The sequence below is a fragment of the Paroedura picta genome, chromosome 13 (assembly GCF_049243985.1).
Source record: "Paroedura picta isolate Pp20150507F chromosome 13, Ppicta_v3.0, whole genome shotgun sequence".
In the NCBI taxonomy this organism is placed as follows: Eukaryota; Metazoa; Chordata; class Lepidosauria; order Squamata; family Gekkonidae; genus Paroedura; species Paroedura picta.
This window is the reverse complement of record NC_135381.1, coordinates 37249537-37275248: the sequence shown is the minus strand read 5'-3', so window position 1 is coordinate 37275248 and position 25712 is coordinate 37249537. Positions and strand designations below refer to the sequence as shown.

The following is a 25712-nucleotide window of genomic DNA, read 5'->3' as shown; positions in this document are numbered from 1 at the left end:
CTATACATGGAACCAATATCATGCAGAACCTTATCAAAATCCTCTCTGAAATCAAGGTAAACTATATCCACAGCATCCCCCTGATCTAGCAAGCTAGTAATTTTCCTTTTAAAAAGAGATAAGGTTAGTCTGACATGACTTTTTCTTGAGAAAACTGTGCTGGCTTTAAATAATTACAGCCATCCATTCTATCTGCTCAAGGACTGACTGTTTGATGATTTGTTCTAAAATTTTGCCAGCTATAGACATCAAGCTGATGGTTCTATACTTACCCGGATCCTCCTTTTCCCCCTTCTTGAAGATGGGGACAACATTTGCCTGCATTTTATCTTCTGTCACTTCACCTGTTCTCCAATAATTATCAAAAACAATGGACAGAGGTTCAGAAATTACATCTGCAAGTTCTTTTAGTACTCTTGGATGCAACCCGTCTGGCCCAAAAGATTTGGTTTCATTTAAAGAAACTAGGTGTTTATGGACTACCCCTACAGTGATCCTATGTTTATGGAAAACAATTCCCATGATCCCCTGCCAGCATGATTTCCAACCCCGCTATATGTCACGCTTACAGACTTGTGAGTCGTCTTTTTAAACTACCACATTTATATTCTGCATGTCTCACCTCTGGGCACTTTCTTCCCTAACAGCAGACCTTCTCTGCCAAATTGATGCCTGGAGACAAGAACCAGGGAATATGAATTACATTCCCATTGTAAACATTCATAATCAATTCCAGCAACCTGGGAGGGAAATCCCAGACTGCTTTCACAGGTGTTCGTTAAGGCATCCTGAAAAATCCAGTTGTGAACCATTGCTAAAATGCATTGTAGGTGTATTAGCCAACATTTGTGAAAGCAGCAAACAATCAACTTCTAAGCATATGCCAACAGCAGCTCCTAGATTTGGCATTTAGTCTAAAGAATGCAACTATGGAATGCAAAATAGGTGTATCTGCATGTAACGTATCTCAAAGTAAATTACAATGACAGTCAAAGTTTCAGCCTCTAGTTCCAGCAGATTTGTTTCTCAATGCATCCGGCTAGTATGACCTAGGCAACCCTCAGAGCCCAGTATTCTGAAACATTGCTATTGCAGCTCAGCACTGCAAAGGCAGCTTTGGAAGCACTGTGTGGTAATACCCACAGCTTGATGGGCCGGGTGCTGAATAGTGTGACCACCATTACCAACCACCTTAATACCAGGTACAAGTTAAGGATGGCCCAAGCTTTTAAGCACACGGCTGCTAAAATTCAAGGTTATTTTCCCTTAGACTTCTCCTGCTCATAAGACTGATATCCTCATTCCGTCCTAGTACTATTGAATAGAAGCATTCATACACTTTACTATTGAAAGCTGTAGACCTGGACCAGCATCAGCATGCAGTATGGTTGGGCAGCTGCCAGGATCCATTGCAGAACCATAATACAAGAAGAACGTATGAAGGAATGTGTCCTAAGCTCCTTCCATCCTGGTCCCTCTCTAGGGAAAAATGAGAAATTGCTGTAGGAGCTGTTGAATTTGTAGGAGGATCTCTGAAGCTAATTCCCATTTCTGGCTGAGAGGGATGCCTTAGGAAGTAGCACATCTTGCTAAATGCCCACATTCAGGCTAAATGTCCAGGCTCAACTGCATGAAAATGATAAATCCAGAATAAGGAGTAAGGGTTTTAGCCTCCAGGAATGTGGTAGAATTCTGACAGTAGTAATTTGATAGCAGGTTTGTGAGATACAAAGTATTTGTGGCCACCAGGAGTACTTGGGATCACACATTCACTTGGGATCACAAAGCTGCCTTTGCAGTGCTGAGCTGCACTGTGATCCTGTGCTCAGCTGGTACCTGGGAAACTGATTTGGATTGGGGCCATGGTGCATGGGTTGAAAGAGCTTCTGCCTTTTCTCTGTGCTATTTTGCTGACCAGAAATTGCCCAGCTTGACATCTATAGCTGGCAAAATTTTAGAATAAATCACCAAACAGTCGGTCCTTAAGCAGCTAGAGCGGATGGCTGTAATTACTAAGAGTCGGCATGGCTTTCTCAAGAAAAAGTCATGTCAGACTAACCTTATCTCTCTCTTTTTTTTTTTTGAGGTTGATTTCAGTAAGGATTTTGATAAGGTTCTGCATGATATTGACAAGTTGGTAAAATGTGGCATGGATCGTATTACTGATAAGTGGACTGAGAACTGGCTGACAGATCACACCAAATGATGCTTATAAATTTTTCATCATCTTCTTGGAGAGGAGTGACAAGAGGAGTGCCTCAGGGATCTGTCCTGGACCTTGTGTTGTTCAACATATTCATCAATGATTTGGATGAAGGAATAGAGGACATTGTTTAATAAATTTGCAAATGATACTAAACTAGGAGAGGTAGCAAACACACCAAAAGACAGATTCAGAATACAGGATGATCTTGACAGGCTAGAAAACTCTGTTAAAAGGAATAAAATGAATTTTAATAGTGAAAAATGTAAAGTTCTTCATTTAGGTAGGAAAAATCAAATGTATCACTATAGGATGGGGAGACTTGGCAGTAGTATGTGTCAAAAGGATCTGGGGGTCTTTACTCATTAGATCTCTCTTGGAGTATTGTATTCAGTTTTGGACTAAAGTTCCTACAGTTTAGGAAAGGTTGTGTATAGTCCGTGATGTTGTCAGAGCAATGGACTTAGTTCAACCTGAGTTCAGATCCCCACACTCAACTCAATCAACTTTTGCTACATTGATATGAGGAGAGCATGGTGAAGAGAGGCCTATGTCATGTGTTCAAACCTTCCTTGGGAGAAAGGATGGGATTGAAAAGATGGAGAAATGTGCCACATGGCTGAATGTAGGTTTAATGTAATTTCCAAAAAAGATCAAACCATGCATAAAACTACAAATGCAAGCCATGAGACAAAGCATTCAACAGTGTATAGACATTCAAATAGCAATCGAATGGCACACTTCAGCAACAGAATATTAAATTTTTCAATGACCCAGAATTCAATTGCAGCATCGATTAAGGACTGATGGCTAAAACCAATACACCAAAAAAGATTCACAGCTGAATGGGTGAACTGACTCTAGAGATCAAAAATTCGTATCTGTTGCATCTGCTTATGCAAGTCATCCTTTTGATGTTGCTGTTATCAAATGATGAACTGTGTTCATGAGCCAGCCCTTAAACCCAATAGACATCATCAATAGGGAAGTTGAAGAAACAATTTAAATTAGCATACTTGTTGCAAAGAAAGCTGAGCTAGAAGAACTGGGGAGGTTTTTTATGTGAAGAAGTACAGAAATAACCACTGCAATTCTACACCAATCTGATGTGTCCAAAGCAGATTTCTTTTTTAAAAAGTACTAAAAGAGTGATATTTGTGTTCGATTTATGAGCAAGATGGTCCAGTGCTGCTAGTCAAACACAAAAGTGGTCGGGCCTTTGGCAGACTGCCGAGGATCATTTTCTCTGAGGCAGCTTGGAGATATTCATAGTTCTGCGTCTGGTTTCAAGGTGGATGCTTGAAGGACATGTTTTGTGGGAGGTGACTGACAGCAGCCAGGATGCTGTAAATAATAGTGAAGGACAGCAGTATTTTCTTCTCCCCTCCTCCCCAGCAACTCAAAGTAAAAATCAGCACACAGGCAGATAGCATGACGATCCAAGTGAAGTCAGCCCAGGTGTCCTAAGCCCCTGCCAGCTCTCGCTGGTGGCATGAAGACATGTACACATCCCACCACTGACGTATCAGAAACATGACCCAGCCTTGGCTGCTTTTGCTACCCCACTCTTGCCTCCGTTGGGCCTATGGCAAAGTGTAGACACTGCAGGGATTGCAGTACCCACCTGTGGCCTTTCTACTTCCTTTCATTTCCCTTGTCAAACTGTCCCATAGCAAGCCAATTGGGGGAGGGGCCTTGAAAGAGTAATAATGGGAGAGGAATGGTACACAGCAGCAAGCACCCCAATAGGACGTAGTGCTTGCATCTCTCCCTTCCCCATGGTGTCAGTGGATGAAGCATTCAGGCTGAAGTTCTACCTGCAGCCATGCTACACTTTTCCCTTTGAACAGGATGAAATTAGGTTTTGTTTTGATCTGGTTTAATGGAATAAGACTCAGGAAGTCTACAAGTTGTGTTTAGAATGTGGACGTTCCCACTTCATTTGGGGGCTCCTGCATTCCATACAGGTAAAATTTATCGTGTGGGAAGTAGTTTCTCTTTCTCTCTCAACTCTGTTTGGGAACTTCTTTACAATGCCAAACATTTTCCTTTAGGGTGCCCAAGTCTACTTGAAGGTTAACAGAAATGCCTTTAATCTCTCATTATCCAGTTTCTCCCTGGAAGTTAACAAGCCATTTATTTCTCTGTTTATGAATTTTTAGTTTGCTTTGAATTAATCCCCTTCTTTGCCAAAAGAAAAAATCAAAGAGAAGAGGGGCAGGGAGGGAAGTTGTGCAAAACTTCATAATTTCACCCTGTAGATCAGGGGTAGTCAAACTGCAGCCCTCCAGATGTCCATGGACTACAATTCCCAGGAGCCCCCTGCCAGCATTCGCTGGCAGGGGGCTCCTGGGAATTGTAGTCCATGGACATCTGGAGGGCCGCAGTTTGACTACCCCTGCTGTAGATCCTCAGAGGCAAGCAGTGTCTTCCCATACTCTCCCATCCACCTGCTAGAGCAATACCCTGTGATGTTTAACACAACCCCCTCCCCCTCAAAAAAAATCCCGAAAGGGATGAAATGACAAAAGAAGGAAAACGTGATTTATTTATTTATTTGTTATATTTATATACAGCCCATCCATGAGGTTCAGGGTGGTTTACATACAGTCAGGAAAAACAATACGGTAGATTGAACAGTAACAATACAATCAAAGCAATAGAACAATGTAATGGAACAGAAGAATATTGGTGAGAACATCTGTTCAACTATAACATATTGACAGCCCCATGGGTTGGATGCATCAGCGGTGGTTTTCATGGGAGGGAGGGAGGAGTCAATGGCTATATCTGCAAAAATGAATTTGGAAAAAGAAATTCCACACCTCCCTCCAAACGACATTAGTCAATTTGCAACTTCTGTCCTGGCAGAATATAGAACTTCTAGCTGTTATATTTTGTATGGAACATTATCGTACATGAGGACACATGCTATACAGATATTGTGGTGATTGTACTTATTTATTTTATTATATGGTCAAAGACCATCTGGTCATAAAAGTTGACATCAAAGATGATGTCATGGCAACTGGATTTGTTGCACAATGGTGCCTTTGAGACTGCTACAGGGATTAGTTATATTGTGGTAGTGTTACTCTTCAGGGACATTTGAGACAGTGTCCAGACAGTACCACATAAGTGTTGAGATCCCTGATGGAATATCCCAGACAGGTCCAGATCACCCATGCCAGATGCTAGAGGGAGTGACGCAGTGTACTTTTTGCTTAGTTTATTGGCTGTAGACGAATTTGTGCTTTGGTTTTGATCTTTGTAGTGAGTAGAAGACCCTGTTCTCTCACGCAATGTGTCATTTGACCCTGACATCCATAGTCACCCTTTTACTTCAAGCCACTTAAGATGAGAGGTCTTAAATTGCTACTTAGAAATAGTGTTATAACTTGAATAATTTGGCAATTGTGTAAAAGAAGTTGTGGTGATCTCTCTCTTTTCCCATCCCTTCCTCCAGTGTAAAACGCTCTCTGGAATCTGTGACCACATCATTTCTCTCTCATCTGACTCTCTGGTCTCGCAATCAGCTCACCTTGAAGTCGTTCACCTTACCAGCATCATGCCAAATGAAGGTTTGGTAAGTAAGGGGGTCAGAGGGAACATGTAATATTGAGTTTAAATTCCCCCCAATTCACAAGCTGTGAAGTTGAGCGGAGTTTTGTGGAATTGGGGGCTTGCAAGTAGGGGCAATATATTTATTCCATTTCGAGTCATCCATGGCTGAAAACATCTAGGGCCATTCCGCACTGGGATCCATGTAGCAAATTGTTTGCTGAATGAAAAATCGCCATTTTAAATAGTGGAATTCGTCGTTATGCATACCTGCCTTTGTAGTGGAATCCAGTTGTGTTTCTATCGTTTCCCACAGGGTTCCGGTCTCAGCAAAAATCGCTAGAAAGGAAGTGCTATTGCTGAGCTGTGTCCCGCCCCTGGCCGTCAAGCTCCCAAACAGCCCCTTTCCCTTTAAGGGTGAATCCACTTTTTGGGATTTCCCTGAATGCGCTACAACGAAGCGCTTTTTGCGGATCGGTTTCAGGAGTGTTGCAGATTGTCAACGACGTTGTGCATGGCAAAACTGTAGCGATTTCAATTAGTAACCATTGTGCTATTTTGGATGGATGCGGAACGGCCCCTAGTTAGGTATTACTTAGCCTGCTACATTTTAATTCTACCCTTTCTCTCAATAGCTCAAAGCAGCATTCTGTATTCAACCTCCCCGTGTTTTGCCCTCGTAAAACCCTGTGGGGTAAGTTAGGCTGAGAGGGAATGATTGGCCCACAATCACCCAATGAGCCTCTTGGTTGAGTGCTGAGCTACAAAACATTCATGGTCCAGATTCTCTGGGAAGGGACAGTTTTTTGCTTCGCTGGGACAGAAACCTCACATGGCACTTAAGGGACTGGAAAGCCGACTCAGAGGACATCTCTGAAGGTTCATAAATTATGCAGCAAAGGATGCTGGAGATACTTGCCCTTGAAGGAAAGGGCCCAGTAAGCAGTGGGGTGATACACATGGACCTGGTAGGGTAAAGAGATGGAATTTCCTCACATCTGTAACCGCTCCTGTGGAGTGGTAAAAATAAAGCGCTAAGGGGTAGGTGGGAGGAGAAAGGGGCGGGCCTGTCCGTGATAAAAAACTCGGAGGGGCCAATCAGGAGCTGCGAAGCATAGGTATGGGCATGGACACAGTGGGTGGTGGGCAGAGTGGGAAGGGAAAAAAGGAAAGGGTAGTTAGAAGGGCGTGGGGTCAGGATGAGCAAGAACAGATGAGAGGAGTGAAAGGAAGGGGGATAAAAAGGGAGCAGATGGAATGAGGTGTGTGAGAGAGAGCAGGAAGGAGTCAGAGGAGGAAAGGCAGAGGGAAGAGGAAAGGATAGGAAAAAGAGCCAGATGGGACAAAATGGAAAGAGCTGGAGAAGGTACTGAGGGAAGGGAGAGAGAACAGCCTGAAGAGCCCATCCTGTGGAGCAGATGGCACGGGGTCACGGTGGAGGAGAGCAACTCAGAGGATTCTTTGGAAGGGTCCATGGACAGTGTTATGGAAGTTCCTTGGTGCTCTGTAACCCCACCTTCTGACATAACAACAAACAAGGAGTTTCCCCTGGAGGAACTCCTGGAATACCTACCAGTCTCAACATTAAGCTCCTTTCATGGTCTCGACCAGGTGGAGACAGGTCCCTCCGGACTCCGCTCCCGTCCTGTCCTACCTGAGGCACAGCCACGCCCGGACACTTTGGAAACGAAACCTTTTGTCAAGCTTCTCTTTCCCCTCCATGTTACCCTTGTGTATGGGTGCAGGAATAAAATGCTTCCCAAAAAAGCAGTCTTGACACAGTCATGGGTAAGTTCTCAGAAGGTTTCTAGATACATGTTTTCCTGAAGAGCTCAGCCACTCCAGCCGTACAATGGAGATAAAGCAACTTTGCATTTTCTTCAGTGTGTGTGGCTGCAAAGGATGGAAAAGAAGAATGGGAAAGGAACTGGATTGGAAAAGGAACTCAAAAGAATGGAAGGAATTGGCATCACGCATGCCAAATTCAAAAATAGAAGGCTTCAGAATGAAGGATCCCTTATTGTGTTGGTTGTTCATTAGAAACAAGACTAGATAATCAGAACTCCTAAATGCGGTGAAAAGATTGTACTAGGATTTCAGAAGTATTGCTTTACTACAGGAAACCTATTCTGCCATGAATCTCATGGCTGAATAAGCCGAAGGTTGGTCAGCTTCCCAAACTGTAGGGTGCCATCCTGCTCTGAGGCATATTCATCCTAGTTTTAGTTATTCCCCTTTTTCCGCCGGGATAATTTAATCCTTGTTTTTAAACCAGAATCCAACATGGTTTGAACTTCTGCAAGAGAGCCATTAAGCAGGAGAACAAAGCAAAATGCCACAGGGGAGAGACTGGCAAGGAAGGATCCTTGGCATGCAGAATGAGAGAGCCAAGAAGGGAGGGATTTATCGCCACCAAGGGCCTGCATTGGTTTGACTTAAATTCTCAAGGCAACACAGTCACAAGAGACATTCATCTGTCTCTCCATTCGCTATCATCACTGAGTTTGATATATTACTCTTGTTTACATTTCATGTGAACTGCCCAGTGCCTTAGGGGATGGTGGTATATAAAGGAAATTATATATATGCTAGTGTTCAAGCCCGCAGCAGCCTAAAATGCAGCTGGTGCTCGCGGCAGGAAGGGGTGGGTGGGAGGCAAGCTGCTGGCACTTTTAAAGAGTAATGCGAGGTGGGGGTGCATCGGCCTTGGGGCTGTCACGCTCTGGGCCAGCTGATGGCAGCCACCGTCGTACCTGTTAGGTGGCGGCAGGCCCGCTGGGTCCTGCCTGTTGGCGGCAGCCCCTATTAGGGAGCTCCGTGGCCACCACTGACTCAATGCTGCTGTAGCCTCCCTGCCGTGGCTCATTGACAGTGCTGCCACAGTGGGGTCCTCCTGACCACCATGGCCAGCCGCTGTGCTCTGCTGCCACCACCCAGATGGAGTGGCAGGACGTGGCAGACACTATGGCCGCAGTAGCCAGGCGCGTTTGTGGGCAGAGCGGTGAGCGGCTCGCCGTGAAGGGTGGTAGGTGTAGGGGCCAGCCCAATCAGGTTGCAACTTTGCTGGCTGCAGCCTGATTGGGGCAGCTTTGAGTCCGGACAGTCACCCAGGGCCAGACATGCTCCACCCTCCCAGCCGGTTTCATAAATATTAAGAGGAGCCAGTGGAGACAGACAGACAGACAGACAGACAGACAGACAGATATTCCTGCATCTACCCCATACTCATTCCTTATTTTGCTATACCTCCCTTTTCCCTACCTTGGCACTGGCCTTTTACCTGCCTGGATTTGCAGACTTCATACCATCCCATGACTCCTCTGCTGTATTCTCTGGGCATTCCCTTGTACTTTTGGGCCCTGATTCTGCAGATGCCTAGACAATATGCACCAAAGGCATGATGATCTTATTTGGCCTTCGCTCTGTTTCCAGAAAGCGCTGGCAAGAACTGCTGCAAGCGAATCCTTTGATATATTAAATTTCCCTCGTGGCCAGTGGAGATGTCTCTCTTTCCCAACAATAGGCACTTCTGTGCTTCACTCATCTCCGCTTTTTTTGTCCAGCGGGGAGGATCAACCAAGTGCCATTCCTGTGCGAGCTCCATTTACATTAATGGAATTTGTTTAAGAGCCGTGTTTGCTGGATAGAGTCCACAGATTACAACAGAATGGATTGCACGAGTGTTGTTAGAAGAAAGTAAAGGCCTCTACAAGCTGTTCCAGGAATAAAACTGAAAAACTCCCTCTCCCACCCCAATGCATGTACGCTGAATAGAATAATTCTGCCTCCTTTTTCCCTTTTTGTGTTTCTCATCCCTGCTGCTTCAACCTCAACAATCACTGTTTTGATTTTGCTTTCTTTTATGTGTGAAACAAATGTGCGATTCTTTATTTTCGCATCATTCTGTTGTACTGACTCGCTCTTCCCAAATGGGCCTGTTTTCCAGTGTCTGTGCATCAGTCAGCGTCACATCTGTGCATTTCTCAAATATTATAAACACCAGTTACTGCACATAAACACTGTAGGATGTATGCATGCAAGAAGACTGTCAGCAAAAGTGGGAAATAATATGAATAGAAATCATTAGCTCATTTCTAAAAGATGCTTCATGCTGGTTCAGATGACTGGCTGGTATTGTCTATTGTGATCGGCGGCAGCTGCCCAAGGTCATTCACATCAACTGAACCTTTTTACTGGAGGTTTTACGGTTTGAACCGAGGGCCATCAGAATATAAAGTACATACCTGAGATCTGCCCCAGAGCCGCAACCTCTGTTTCTGTTGAATGCAATACCCTTGATTCTGCCAACAAGAAACTTCACCTGGATTGGGCCAAACCAACCATCCTTCTCTTAGGAATATATTTATGGTTTCTGCACATTCTCAAGCATTTGAGAGAAGGTCCAGTCTTACTACAGACTATTCTGGGTTTGTTTTTAGTTCCAGCATACCTGAACCAGTGTGTAAAGATATATTTAACGTCTATTATTTTTAAAACACTCTTTGAAAGGGGTGACAGTCAGGAGGGCACCACAGAGAAGGAGGGCTGGAGTTGAGTGTAGCCACACATCTGTCCCTATTCGCTGGCAGGCAAGAGACCACAGTCTCACCCAAAGGGGCTGGACCACCTGTGTAGTCAGCCTCCTCCCCGGCTTACCTACTGCTGGCTCTTCCTTTTCCCAAGTACCTGGAAGGGACAGTGAGGAGGAGGAAAGGGGGCAGGGAAAACCTCAGTAGAAGAACATCCGCTCCCTATTGGGGGCCTATCCCCATTGAGGCCAATTAGGTAGGGTGTGGCTTGTCTGCACACCAACCAAAGATTATTTTGGCTACAGGTTATGGGAACTGTATTCTGATTGGGGAGAGGGTGTTACTCTGGTACCCACACAGCTGCTAACTACTTTTTAAACCAATACGGAAAATATCAGCTTTTCCCAGGAGATGTTTTGGGGTGTAGCAACTTCCAGCAGCTTTTGGTAGTCGTTGTGCTCGCAGACATTTGCTGTGTTGGATTTTGCTGTGGTTCCACCTTGGACATGAAAGAGATATTCATGAAATGTTCCTCAGTTGCACAAAGAAATAAATGCATCTGAGGGAGGGGGTGGATCTGGTTTTGAATATTTATTTTACTTCCCTTTCTGATATGACATTCTGAATGATGGAGTCAAAAGTGTACGCAAATATGTATTTTATGCATATTGCCAAGAAGAGTGTATGAATGCAGCATTTACTCAGTCAAACACACATGAAATGTCACATCAAATACCAAAGTAAAATACATATTCAGAAACAGATTTTAGGAAGGTAGCAGTAATCAAGAGAAATACTCCAGAAAGGCCTTCGTGCAGACAAGATTGGGAGATTGGGCAAGGTTGGGAGATTCCTACGTCCCTAGAGTCTAGCTGGAAGAAGTAGGCAAAGGCACCAGCTTTTGCAATCCAAAATAGATTTTTTTCCTGCACTTTCCAGTTCAAGGGATGTCAAGCAGGGATCAGACAACATCAAAAAACCCACCAATCAGTCCTCATGCAAATATACAGAATTTCCACACAGTGCCTTGAAAAAGGGTGCTGAACTTTTAAGAAAATAGTTTAGACCCAGCAGTCCATGGAAGCAGGGTTGGCAGAGGAGGGCTTCAAACATGGTGAGGGGTTGGGATTCCAAGCTGTTTGAGGAAAGGCTGAAGGAGCTTTGTCTGTTTAGCCTGGAGAAAAGATGACTAAGAGGTGAAATGATAATCATCAAATACTTGAAAGGCTGTTGTATAGAAGATGGAGCAGAGTTGTTTTCTGTTGCCCCAGAGGGTCAGACTAGAATCAATGGGTTAAAATTAATTCAAAAGAATTTTCAGCTAAACATCCAGAAGAAGTTCCTGGCAGAGCAGTTCCTCGGTGGTGTTAGAATCTTCATTCACTCCAAGAAAAGCAAACCTACCTTAGAAAAGTTTCTTTAATAGAGCAAAGCAAGTTAATGCACTTAAGGCATAATTAGAACTAACATACAGATTACAGGTGAACACATATAGGGTTCAAGGAAGGTGCTCCCCTTCCTAGGAACATAAAGCAGATACCATGTCAAGGAAGTCACAAGATTTTGATAACAACTATGGGTGAGAAAATGACGGGAAGGAGGGCCAAATGGACATGGGAGGGGAAAGGGAGGAGAGGAATGTCAATGCATCTTTTTTGCTTGAAGAACTAGGAAGAGAATTTGTCCTTGGGTATTGGTGAGGTCTAGGCATGGCAAACTACTAAATCATAACAGGAATACAGACTACTAAATCATGATAGAAATACATGTGTGTTTCTGGAACATGCTTCCTCAGGAGGTGGTGAATTCTCCTTCTTTTAAGCTTTTAAGCAGAGGCTAGATCTGACATAAATGCTGATTTTATGAACTTTGGAAGATTGTGAGTGGGTGGGCAGGAAGGGTTGAGCAGGTGTTTGTCTCTTAGAATCATAGAATCATAGAGTTGGAAAGGACCTCCACGGTCATCTAGTCCAACCTCCTTCACAATACAGGAACTCAAAACTATCTGCCCACACACGGTGACCCCAATTTCATGCCCAAGCAAAAATCTTCAGCAAAAATCTCCAGATTCCAGCTTGGCTTGGAGTAAATTCACCCACCATCCCACAGTGGCAATTAGCAATTCCCTGGGTATGCAAGGAAGGGCCACAAGAGACTCTTCCTTATATGCCCAGGAAATTGTTAATCACCATTGTGGAATGATAGTGAATTTCCTCCAGGCCAGTCTGGATTCTGGAGATTTTTGGTGGATTGATCAGTTGGGCATGAAATTGGGGTCACTGTAAGCGGGCAGGTAGTTGTGATTTCCTGCATTGTGCAAGGGGTTGGACTAGATGACCCATGAGGGCCTTCCAACTCTACGATTGTAAAGTTGAGAGCATTTTGCTTGCAATAATAATACAATTACAATTCCTCAGGTGTAATAACTGGAGGAAGCCTACAGCAGTTTCCCTGTTTCTACCCTGCCACTGCTGGGAACAGAGAGGGATCCTGTATGGATAATTTGTACATCTCAGCCTGCCTGTCTGATTAAACATAATGCAGAGTGGTCCCCAAAGCAGTGTCATCATGACATAGGCTGTCTTGCAGAAACAATAAGTTTCCTTTAGTGTCAGTAGCTTCTTATCATGAAGAATAAACTGGTCCTTTGAGGTTCTTCCTAACAGTGAAACAGTGGAAAGGAGAGCCGGATATGTATAGCATCGTTAGGGACGAGAAGCCCAAACAAGCCTTGTGTCAAAGTACAGGGCATTTCACCCCAAATGTTTCTCCTGCAGAGAATCATTTTGACAGTTTTGTGATGAGTATTTGTCATCAGAAGGGTATAGTTCACTGTGGGGTTCTCCCGAGCAGCCTCTACTACAGTTAATGGGAAGAACACAGAAGAATGTTATTAATTTTCAATGAAAGTTAAGAATATTAGAAGAGCCTTGCTAGATCAGACCAGTGGGCCATCCAGTCCAGCATCCTGTCTCACACAGTGGCCAATCAGTTCCTCTGGAGAACCAACAACAGATTACACTTACATGTAACTGTTACTCATCAGTATCCTCTATGCAGACACACATTCCCTCCCTCGTTGCTGTGAGCTTGCTATTATGTCTGTGTGTAAGGGTGTATTGGTGCGTCACACCATGACTGTTCGGGACTCGGTGGCAGCAGTTTGGAACCGAGGGAAGGCATGTCCTGACTGCTGGCAAGAAAACTGACACCTGCCTGTTTCCTCCAACTAGGATTGTCCCCTTTTTATACCTTAGCTAGTAAAAATTATGTTCAGTGGCCAGTCTGTGCCATACTTGTACTCAATGTGTGTCTGCAATGTGTGTCTCAGTGCCCTTTGCTGGGATATATTTTTTACTAGCTAAGCTCTTTTGAATTACTCCACTTATCTTCTGTACTTGGGCATCATATATATATGTATCTAGTTCTGCTTTCTATGGCAGTCATTTTGTGATTGATACTACTTTCCGCAGCAGTCATTTTGGGTGATCCTCTCTTCCCTGTGTCAGAATTCCAAAAGTACCCATGTACTCAGAAAAGTTGGGTGTCCCTGCTCTACACAGTTCTAGATCTCCATTTCCATATACAGCTCAATTTGGTATTGGACTCGACAAAGCTAATTACAGACAGGCATTCTGTAAGAAAATAGGCTACTTATGTGTAAGCCCAACTGGAAAGATTTGACATTTTTCACTTCTAATCGCCTTGTCAAGATTGTGACAGGGTACAAAACCTTCTTTCCAACTGTTCACAGGAGCCTAACTGTAGTTTCGGGAGTTCCAAAGAACCGTAGAGACCTGGGTTCATGGCACTGGAATGCTTCTTCTTGCAGCATTCTAGGCATGGGGAGAATCAGGGGATTCCAAGGAGGAGGCCAGTACCACAGCTGCCCCATCATTTCATAGGTTTAGGCAAAGGCAGGAAGAGAACAAGGATTGAAGATTGCTATTTAAGACAGAGAAGAGCTATTGAGGCTGTACTTTATGTAATATATGTCTACTCTACAAGTAAGAATTGGAAGGATATGTTATCATATTCTGAATTTAAAAACAACTTCATTAGTGTGGTACATTCAGATTAGAAAAAGAGTTGGCTCTTATATGTTGCTTTTCTCTACCCAAAGGAGGCTCAAAGCGGCTTCCATTCTCCTTCCCTTTCCTCTCCCCACAACAGACACCCTGTGAGACGGATGAGGCAGAGAGAGCCCTGATATCACTGCTCGGTCAGAACAGCTTTATCAGGGCTGTGGTGAGCCCAAGGTCACCCAGCTGGTTTCATATGGGGGAGTGCAGAATCAAACCCGGCTCACCAGATTAGACGTCTGCACTCCTAACCACTACACCAAACTGTAGTAAATAGTACCTTGGGAGGGGAGACTACAGACACGCAGTTTGAGGCAGGGGGAAGAGGTGGTGCACCAAACTATTTTCCTGACCTCAAATTTTCCTGACCTATATGCCATGACGAGCTCAAGGTCACCCAGCTGGTTGCATGTGGGGGAGTGCAAAATCGAACCCAGCATGCCAGATTAGAAGTCCGCACTCCTAACCACTACACCATACTGGCTCTCAGTGGTGTTATACATTTAGATGAACTGTGCAACATGGGAATAATCATTCCTATGGTGCAGATCCGAGTATACCATAGATGTGCACACATGCCTAGACTCTAAGTGGCCTCAAACTTGGAGAATCTGGTTGTCCATATTAATTCAGCATTTCTGTGTAATTATTAACTGAATTCCTTTCCTCTGAAGTGGCACGAGAGACGTGCTTGTTTGGTGACTATTTTTAACAGTTTCCAAAGGGTTGTAGTGGGACATCACTTCTGAATAGAAAATTCAGCTGTGCCTATTTTCTTCTAGATACAGATGAATTAATCTATAGTTGTTCTTTCTTTTTTTAAAAAGACAAATGAAATAAAAACAACATATAAATTTTCCATGCTTTAAATAATGAGATGCCAAGTATTGTGCTGTAGAGGAGGTGACAGAATTAGGTTCTGGTGATAAAACTGCTGTTTGTTGTTCAACTGGGTTCACAATTGTATTGTTCGTTTTTGAAGTACTGTTCCCCTCCCCCCCCCCACCGCCCCAAGAGTCTCTTGCTTTTCTCATGAAATGATAATGGCCAGAAAGAACAAAAGCAGACACTTTGGCTTCCTCTTTGAGATACTGACAACAGTAAGTTTTGGAGACAAAGTTTCTTTTTAAAATAAATGTTATATTAAAACTTTTGTAAAGACAAAGATAAAACCTTGGTAGCCGAGTAAATAGAGCAGTGAGGTTGCACACCCTGATTAAGATTAGGTAAAGGTTTATTTAGGAATTACCACACTTGATAGTGCAGAGGAGAGACAGAGACAGGAGCTGACTACATGCCTAACCGAGAGAGACAGAGACAGAGACAAAGAGAGAGACTGAAACTGTGGCTTCAGAGAAGAAACAGCAAATTGCCCCTAAGAGTAGCAAGCTGGAGACAGACACAGGAGGTTGATGGTACTACTTTGCTCTGGTTCGGCCTCACTTAGAATCATAGAATCATAGAGTTGGAAGGGGCCATACAGGCCATCTAGTCCAACCCCCTGCTCAACGCAGGATCAGCCCTAAGCATCCTAAAGCATCCAAGAAAAGTGTGTATCCAACCTTTGCTTGAAGACTGCCAGTGAGGGGGAGTTCACCACCTCCTTAGGCAGCCTATTCCACTGCTGAACTACTCTGACTGTGAAATTTTTCCCCCTGATATCTATCCTATATCGTTGTACTTGTAGTTTAAATCCAATTACTGCATGTCCTTTCTTCTGCAGCCAATGGGAACAGCATCCTGCCCTCCTCCAAGTGACAACCTTTCAAATACTTAAAGAGGGCTATCATGTCCCCTCTCAACCCCCTTTTCTCCAGGCTGAACATTCCCAAGTCCCTCAACCTATCTTCATAGGGCTTGGTCCCTTGGCCCCAGATCATCCTCGTCGCTCTCCTCTGTACCCTTTCAATTTTATCTACGTCCTTCTTGAAGTGAGGCCTCCAGAACTGCACACAGTACTCCAGGTGTGGTCTGACCAGTGCCGTATACAATGGGACTATGACATCTTGTGATTTTGATGTGATGGCCCTGTTGATACAGCCCAAAATGGTATTCGCCTTTTTTTTAACGCTGCATCACACTGCCTGCTCATGTTTAGCTTACAATCCACTGCCTGCTCATGTTTAACTTACAATACACAATACTTGGGCACCACAGTTGAAGAGGGAAGTAGACAAACTGGAACGTGTCCAGAGGAGGGCAACAAAGATGGTGAGGGGTTTGGAGACCAAGACGTATGAAGAAAGGTTGGGGGAGCTTGGTCTGTTTAGCCTGGAGAGGAGACGACTGAGAGGGGATCTGATAACCATCTACAAGTATTTAAAAGCCTACCATATAGAGGATGGAGAAGAGTTGTTCTCTCTTGCCCTGGAGGGATGGACCAGGTCCAATGGGATGAAATAATTTCAAAAGAAATACAGTCTAAACATCTGGAAGAAGTTCCTAACAGTTAGAGCAGTCTCTCAGTGGAAAAGGCTTCCTTGCGAGGTGGTGGGTTCTCCATCTTTGGAAATTTTTAAAAGGAGGCTAGATAGCCATCTGACAGAAAGGCTGATTCTGTGAAGGTTCAAGGGAGTGGAAGGTGACAGTGGATGATTGCTAGGGTTATGAGTGTCCTGCATACAGCAGGGTGTTGGACTAGATGACCCAGGAGGTACCTTCCAACTCTATGATACAATGAATGAATGAATGAATGAACGAATGAACGAATGAATGAATGAACGAATGAATGAAAGAATTGTGCACAATAAATGTTTATATAATTTTATTATTCAGATTGTACAGACATCCAGCGTTTAGGGTCCTAATTGGTTTTCGGTTAGTTTCTTGTTGCTGTTCTTGTCCTTTTAGGTTTTTCTCTTCTCTGTGGTTTCCTCACTTATGAACCTTCCTGAGCACTACTGTTATCTTGGGGGCCCATGTTCTGGGTACCCCCCATCTTCTGAGATTAGGTGTATAAGATCCCTGAGAAGGGATCTTCTTGGGCATAGTACTCAAACTCTGGAACTCTCTCCCTAGGGACAGTTGTCTGCCCTCATCATCTGCCAGTGGGTCAAGACCCTTTTTGTTTCAACTAGCATTCCCTCAGTGATCCCTCTTTCCTGCCCTATGTTGTTGGGTTTTAATACTTTTAATTATGTGTAAATTCACTGATGTCCACTTGCTTCATACTTCTTAGGTTCTCATCAACATACACCATAATACAGATCTTGACTGTGTCTGTTTGTGGGTCAAGGATTCTGTGTCCTTAGCATCCCAGCACATAGCCAATCTTGGCCCATTTTTCTTTAGGAATGTAGGCATATGCCTTTGTTCCAAACACCTTTAGATGATTCACATTGGGCTTGTGCCCATACAATATTTTACTAGTAGCACCTTGAGTAGGTAATCTGTTTTGCAGGTAGGTGGCAGTATTGATCACTTCTCTCCAGTATTTTTCAGGCAGCTCTGCTTCAAGAAGCATGCATTTGCACATTTCAGTAAGAGATTGGTTTTCCCTTTCTGCCACACCATTCTGCTCTGTAGTGTATAGGACAGTAAGATGGTATTCTATTCCTTTTCAGCCAAAAAAATTCTTCATTTCATGTCCCACGTATTCTTCTCCATTGTCTGAGATAATTGCTAGTGGCTTCCCTCCTTTAAACCTACTGCTGACAAATGCCATAAATTCTTTCAATCTTTCCAACACTAGAGTTTTCTCTTTAATCGAGTAAGTTGAAGTGAATTTTGAATGCTCATCAATAAAACTCAGAATAAATCTGTTTCCATTAAGGATTGCTGTCTTCATTGGACCACAAACAGTCTTGTGTATCAGTTCTAGAGGATGCTATGTCTTGCTTTTGCTATGCTGGCTCTTAAAGCTGGGTCTTGTCCCTTTCACTTTCACATTGCACAAACATTTATTTCAGTAACACATTTTCTTATTTGCATGCCTTTAGTTAAATTCTGGCTTTCAAATTGGCTTACTGCATAACTATCTCTATGACTCAAATACCTGTACCAGAATAAAGAGCAGTGCTTGTGATTGCATTGCCTTGTGAATTTTCTTCTCTGCATGCATGTATCAAGAATATACAAATCCCCATGGATTTTGCCTGTAGAATTAAGCTTTTCTTCTAGTTTTATATAACACTTTTCATTAAAAGATACAAGCATGCATTTTCTTGTAAGAGCTTTCACAGAAATAAGATTATTTGCAAGACAAGGTATTCTTTGACCAAGATGTCTTCAGTTTCTCCATTGGGCAGTATGCATCTTATGAGCACTTCATCAACCCCTTCAGTCGTCACAGAACTCCCATCAGTTTCTTCCCTTCATTTATCCAACTTTTCAAAAAGACTTATAACTGCACATATGTGAAGATATTCCACTATCAATTAACCAAAAATTACTTTTGGAAACATTCTGAGATAATATGAAGTATTTTCATAAACATCTTTCATTTGGCTTTTACTCTGCTTTTATTCCCTGTTTGGGAATAGTATTCCTCTGTTTAAAAGCATTACATCAGTTTTTGATATGACCTTTCTTCCCACAGAGGGAACAAATTACTCCTTTGTTATTCACATTCATTGCTAATTGCGGCTCATTAAGTTGTGATTGCGTTTCAAACATTCTGTTCTCAGATGCTTCCTCAAGTGATTTTAAAACTTAAGTGAGGGACAGATTGGGTTTAGACTCAACCTGAGATATCACATTCTCATATGATTCTGGCAAACTTAGCAGTATCACAATTAAATCCTGACCAGGCAGGTCCTTCCCAGAACTACACAATTGTTGTATTAATGCAAGCATTTCATTAAGGTGGTTTCCTAGATTAGCTCCTTCTTTCGTCCACATGCTAAATAGAGTCTTTAATGGGTACATTTGACTTTTTAATGATGCATTATCATAAAACTTTTCAAGTTCCTCCGAAACAGCTGTAGCTGTGAACTTGTCTAACACTCTTAAAACATCTCTATCAGTTAAGCTCTTTATTATCAACCCTTTGGTTTTTTTGATCCCAGGTGTCCCACGTCTCTTGGGCATCCTAGTTCTCATCTTCTGGCCAAGGATTCTGGAGTACATCCTATATTCCAGCTTCAAGCAGACTTATTATTATTTGTTTCTTCCAGATGAGGTAATTGCCTTCCATAAGCCTATCTATCAAGTTGCTATGCTGTGCATCACAGGTGGTGGCCATCTTGGGTCCTTTGTTCTTGCCTGCTCATGCCAAGAGCCTGTGTTTGATTTGGACAACCATAACTCCTGTTAGCAGAGTAAATAAGGCAGTGAGATTGCACACCCTGATTAAGAACAGATAAAGGTGTATTCAGGAATTGCCATACTTGATAGTGCAGAGGAGAGACAGAGTTACGAGCTAACTACATGTCTAACTGAGAGAGAGAGAGAGAGACTGGATCTGTGGCTTCCGAGAAGTAAGAAATCGCCCCTAAGGGTAGCAATGTGGAGACAGACAAGGAATGACACTTAACCAGAGAGAAGGTCCTAACTACCTTATCCTATCTAACAGTATTCTTGCTGCCTCCTGCAGGGTCTTCTCCTTTGCCTATTCCAACATATCTAACAAAAACTACAAGGAATATAATGAAAGTAACGTAAAAATCTAAAAAAGTAATTAACTACAAGAAGGAATAGGATGGAAGAAGAAAGTAAGTAGGAAAATTAAAACAAAGCTTCCAAGTATCTCCACAGGAAATTCAGGTAACATTACAAACTTATCACTTACTCCAAAGTTACATATATTTTCACAGAATCACAGAATCACAGAGTTGGAAGGGGGCATACAGGCCATCTAGTCCAACCCCCTGCTCAACCCAGGATCAGCCCAAAGCATCCTAAAGCATCCAAGAAAAGTGTGTATCCAACCTTTGCTTGAAGACTGCCAGTGAAGGGGAGCTCACCACCTCGTTAGGCAGCCTATTCCACTGCTGAACTACTCTGACTGTGAAATTTCCCCCCCTGATATCTAGTCTATATTGTTGTACTTGTAGTTTAAACCAGTGGTCCCCAAGGCTGAGGACCGGCAGGGCATCGGGCCGCGCCCGCACGGACCGGCCACACCCGCGCATTGGGCCGCGCCCGCGGGGGCCGAGGCCATGCATCGGGCCGCGCCCACGCCTCGCCCGCGCAGGCCGCACATGCACATCGGGCTGCGCCCGCGCTGCGCCCGCGCGGGCCGCACCCGCACGATCCACGGCCCGGCCCTGATTCCCTCTCCCCGCCCTCCCGCAGTAAGAAGCTTCCCAGGCCGCAAGCTTGCGGCCTGGGAAGTTTTTTACTGCGGGGGGGGGCGGGGAGAGGGAGCCGCAGCCCGGCGCCATGGCCTTTGCGGCCTGGCACCGGGCCGCAGGCCGCAGGTTGGGGACCACTGGTTTAAACCCATTACTGTGTGTCCTTTCCTCTGCAGCCAACAGAAACAGCATCCTGCCCTCCTCCAAGTGATCTTTCAAATACTTAAAAACTCTTTTTTCTATTTTTTAATAATTTTTCTCTTGACTGGCATATGGTAATTTGGGCCAGAAAAAGACACGACACAACTTTTGGCAACAACAAAGGCCACAGCTTTTATTCCAATCCAACCAGGGTTGGCCAGGCACGAGATGTAGAATACTTCCCCACGCAGCCGTCCAGCTGCTGACCTGGGCTCAAGGGGCGCCCTGGGTCCGCCTTCCTCCCAGCCGAGAGGAAGGAGCCCTTGCCCCTCGTAACCCTCCCCTTGGGAGAAGCCTGGTAATGGTTGCTGGGCGTCCACCTCATGCAACCATCCCATAACTCCTGGCCCCAAGCCCCTGACCTTCCCAGCCGGGTAAGGCCGCGCTCGGTGTTGGCCGGTCTCTTAAGGAGACCCCCTCCTCAGGGTCCAGTACGCAAACTGGTCCCTGGCCTAACTATTCTACCTCGTGCCGCACTTCCGCCGCTGTGACGATGAATCCAAGGGAGGGAGGGTGGGTGACTGTCCTCTGCGGCTCCGACGACGAGAGAGAGCGTCCCCGAGCCGCGTGGCGCCTTTTAAGCAGGCGCCCGGCTCCGCCCTCTACGTTCCCGTCGGCGCGCCGTTAGCGCGCCGACGCTCCCCGCCGTCGCGTCTTTCCGGCCCCACCCCCCAGCCGCGTCAACTGCGGCCTTGTTGAGGCTCGGCCGCTCTTTGACTGGCATATGGTAATTTGGGCCAGAAAAAGACACGACACAACTTTTGGCAACAACAAAGGCCACAGCTTTTATTCCAATCCAACCAGGGTTGGCCAGGCACGAGATGTAGAATACTTCCCCACGCAGCCGTCCAGCTGCTGACCTGGGCTCAAGGGGCGCCCTGGGTCCGCCTTCCTCCCAGCCGAGAGGAAGGAGCCCTTGCCCCTCGTAACCCTCCCCTTGGGAGAAGCCTGGTAATGGTTGCTGGGCGTCCACCTCATGCAACCATCCCATAACTCCTGGCCCCAAGCCCCTGACCTTCCCAGCCGGGTAAGGCCGCGCTCGGTGTTGGCCGGTCTCTTAAGGAGACCCCCTCCTCAGGGTCCAGTACGCAAACTGGTCCCTGGCCTAACTATTCTACCTCGTGCCGCACTTCCGCCACAGGACGAGTGCCGTCTGGCCTCGTTCTCGCCAACCCTGAAACCCCCTGACACCAAACCGACAAAGCAACCCTTAAACTGTTTAACCACAACTCAATTCCCCTTCCAGAGAGGTGTACTCCATCCTCTCTAAAAACCGATGGATCGTCGTGCTTGATCCCTGAGTGTCTGATGACAGCTCCTCCGAGTTCTGCCATCACTTTCCTCACAGCCCGATTGATCTTCTCCTTTGCCTGATGAACCTTCTCCGGCCGGAGGGCCTCCCGCCAAACCCGTCTATCCAGCATCTCCGACCAGATGATATATGTTCCAGGCAGTCGCCAGCGCAACACCCAGAGATCCGCAACGATCTTGTTTCGAAGCTGCAGCCCCGACTCCATTGGTAAATCATTCTCACCGAGCTGTATCACCAACACCGCTGGGGGGCCCTCAGCAAACACGGCACTGGCCACGATAGGTAGCAGTCCCGACCACTTCAAGCCTCGGTGACCGGCCCACCGAAGTCCCAGCTGTTCCGTCATCCCCAGTTTCTCCTCCCATCCAACGGTGTCCGCATATCGGCCTGCCCAGAACACAATACTGTGTCCGACTATAAGGGCTGTGTGCAAGCTGTTTCCCCTGGGCCCCATGCTTGGTCCTGAAACAAGCAACAACAACTTATCATCAGTTACGTATATAAAACTGAAATGCCTTCGACTGCCAACGCCCCAGCCTCATTATCTCGCTCGGGTCCGCTCCATCCTGGAAGGCTTGGGTGGCGGCACCAATCCGGAAAGAATGTGTACCATACCATTCCGGTCGGAGACCAGCCCTCCGCAGGCAGAGCTTCATCACCGCTGAAAATTGAAAACGTGAAAGGCAGGACCCATCACCATGGAGAAATAAAAGCCCAGGACTGGTTGATCGATAGGACAGGTATCGAGTGAGACAACGAACTGGGCATGTATCCTTAAGGGCCGCCCAACGCAAAAGTACTGCGGCCCCCTTTCCCAGCTGGTCAGTTTTAGACCGCCGCACCCAGATCCAGGCACCCTCCTCCACGAATCGCACGTCCTCCACCCTCAAGGCTGGGGAGTTCCGTGCCATTTTATTGGACGCAACCAGCTCCCCACAGCGGAGAGCACCGTGGTAGGCCACCGAGAAGGCCGCCCGGAACAAGGCCACCTCCCAGGTGGACGTACAGATTCGTTGCAGCTGGCGAATCACCAGGCGGAGGACGTCCCCCGTAATCGGGCGCCTGGAATCCGGCACTGCCCTGGTCAGCCTCCCCCAACCCTTTATCGCCTTCCTAGCTAGGAAGGAAGAACCTGGATCCCAGGCCCCCAGTGCCTTGCTAACGAATGAAAACCCTGCCAGGGTGACGCGCAGCGTCTTATGGGACAACCCCCGGCTTTTCAGGTGTGCCAAGTAACATAACAACGGTCGCTCAGCCAATGGCCACGGATCATGCCAACCCGCACTGCGGGCAAAGTCCAGGAAGTCCCGGGCTGCCCCTTCGTAACTCCGACGTGTTGCTGAGGCGACGGATCCCCATACGCCTTCCCAGATCACGTGGCTCCAAGGTCCCAGAGATTGTCCGGGACTTCGTCCGGCTCCCGGCGGGCCTGAGGTGCGAGCAATCGAAACCTTTCTACCTGCAACCGAGATAAACTGTCAGCAAGCTCATTCTGCACCCCAGGTACATGCCGGGCACGGAATGTAATGTTGGCCTCCAAGCATACCAACACGAAGCTGCGTACTAGGCGCATGACCCTGCTGGACTTCGCTGTTTGCTTGTTCAAAATTTGAACCACCGCCTGGTTATCGCACCAGAACAGCACCCGTTTGTCCCGAAACTCCTCCCTCCAAATCTCCACAGCCACGAGGATGGGAAAAAATTCCAGAAACGTGAGGTCCCGCCGTACCTCAGCCGACCAACTGGCCGGCCATGCCTTGGCGCACCAACGGTCCCGGAACAGGACTCCAAAACCTCCCCCACCCGCAGCGTCAGAATGGACCTGCAATTCGGCCCCCAGGTGCAGGTCTTCCTGCCATATGGTCACCCCATTGAAGTGTCCCAGGAAAACCTTCCACACCCTGAGGTCCTCCCTGATCCCCTGCGTAATTCGCAAGTGATGATGTGGCTTCTGTATCCCTCGGGTAGCATGCGCCAACCGGGCACAGAAAGCCCTGCCTGGGGCGACTACCTTGCAGGCAAAGTTCAGGTGCCCCATAAGCACCTGCATATCCCGCAAGGAGCACTTCCTTTTTTGGATCATGCCGTCCAGCAAACCAACCAGCACGGACAACTTGTCCAGTGGCAGGCTAGACGTGCCAGCCACTGAATCAAGCCGAATGCCCAGGTAAGTAAGCTGCGTGGCCGGACCTTCCGTTTTTTCCGGGGCCAGAGGGACTCCCACCTCACCGGCTAATTCCTGGAAGGTTGCCAGCCTCCTGGCACAGGCGTCTGACCCCCCAGGGCCAGCAAACAGGAAGTCATCCAAATAATGAGTGACCTCCCGAAACTGGCCCCGCTCCCTAACCGCCCACTCCAAGAACCTGCCAAACGCCTCGAACGCCGCGCACGCTACAGCGCAGCCCATGGGCATTGTCTTGTCCACGTACCAGTGCTCACCAAACTTGATCCCCAGCAGGTCGAAATCCTCCGGGTGTATCGGCAGCAACCTGAAGGCCGACTGGATGTCACTTTTTGCTAGGAGAGCGCCTGGCCCGCATGCCCGCACCATGGACACGGCCTCGTCGAACGAGGCGTACCGGACAGAACAGAGTTCCGGGGGAATGGCAGCATTTACCGACCCACCTTCAGGGTAGGACAGGTGGTGGATGAGGCGATATTGCCCCGCCGCCTTTTTGGGCACCACCCCCAGCGGTGATACCCGCAACCGGGGCAAAGGAGGGCAGTCAAAGGGGCCAGCCATCCTCCCAGCCAGGCATTCTTTCCTCAACTTGTCTGCCACCACTTCGGGGAAGACCCTGGCAGACCGTAGGTTCCCGCACGTTGTAGGAACCCGTTCCCCCGTATAGGGGATCCGGAATCCCTCAGTAAAACCCTTCGCGAGATAAAGAGCATCACCCCGGTCAGGGTACCGCTGCAGCCACTCCACCAAGGGTCCCAGTCTTATGGGAGTGGTCGCCACCCTCCTGAGCTCGCGGGGTATCTCAGGCAGTCTTGCCGGCTGAAGAGGAACCTGCTCCACCCGACCCTCCGTCCTTCTTCCCGGAGAGTCGGGTTCCTCGAAAGGGAGCGTTCCCCCCCCCTTGCGTGCACACAGGGAGAGCGTGATTCCCTCCACAGCCCTCGCACTTATGTTCAAACCGGCATCGCCGGCGTTTACACCCCGCCCGGTTATAATCCCAGCAAACGAAACCGGCAAGCTTCCGGCTGGGGGCTGGGCTTTTCCCTTTCTCCTTCTGCTGCCTGACACTAGGACCGACTTGCACAATCCAAGTATCATGGTGTTTCAGATCCCAGCGCGCTAGGGGATCATGGGAGGCCAATTCCCGGAACTCCCGGTCATACTCAAGCGCTGCTTCCTCCCCTGCCAAGTCCCGGGCCTCTAGCACGTGAGACAAGTACCTCCACGTGTGCCACCCCCGCTCTGGATAAGCGGCCGTCACCAAGGCCATGTATTCGGCCAAGCCGCGGAGCCAGTTATCAAAGGTTCTGTCCGCCACTACCCTATCCTTCCGTTTAGCATCCCTTCGTTTACCCGTGTCCCCACCCTTGCCTTGCCCCTTAAGCATGGCAAATATGTCCACAAAGAAG

General features: G+C 46.7%; 2 protein-coding genes across 5 annotated transcripts in view; both read left to right on the top strand.

Annotated features, from left to right (window-relative positions):
• Positions 1-25712, top strand: part of APOOL (apolipoprotein O like) — a 400760-nt gene that overhangs the window by 155231 nt on the left and 219817 nt on the right. The window lies entirely within an intron of this gene.
• The window catches only part of LOC143822809 (connector enhancer of kinase suppressor of ras 2-like), a 415535-nt gene that overhangs the window by 206208 nt on the left and 183615 nt on the right, over positions 1-25712 (top strand). For all 4 annotated transcript variants that reach the window (XM_077308411.1, XM_077308412.1, XM_077308413.1 and 1 more), the window contains exon 6: positions 5670-5789. In XM_077308411.1, the coding sequence (XP_077164526.1) occupies positions 5670-5789 (120 nt within the window). The remainder of the gene's footprint in view (positions 1-5669; positions 5790-25712) is intronic.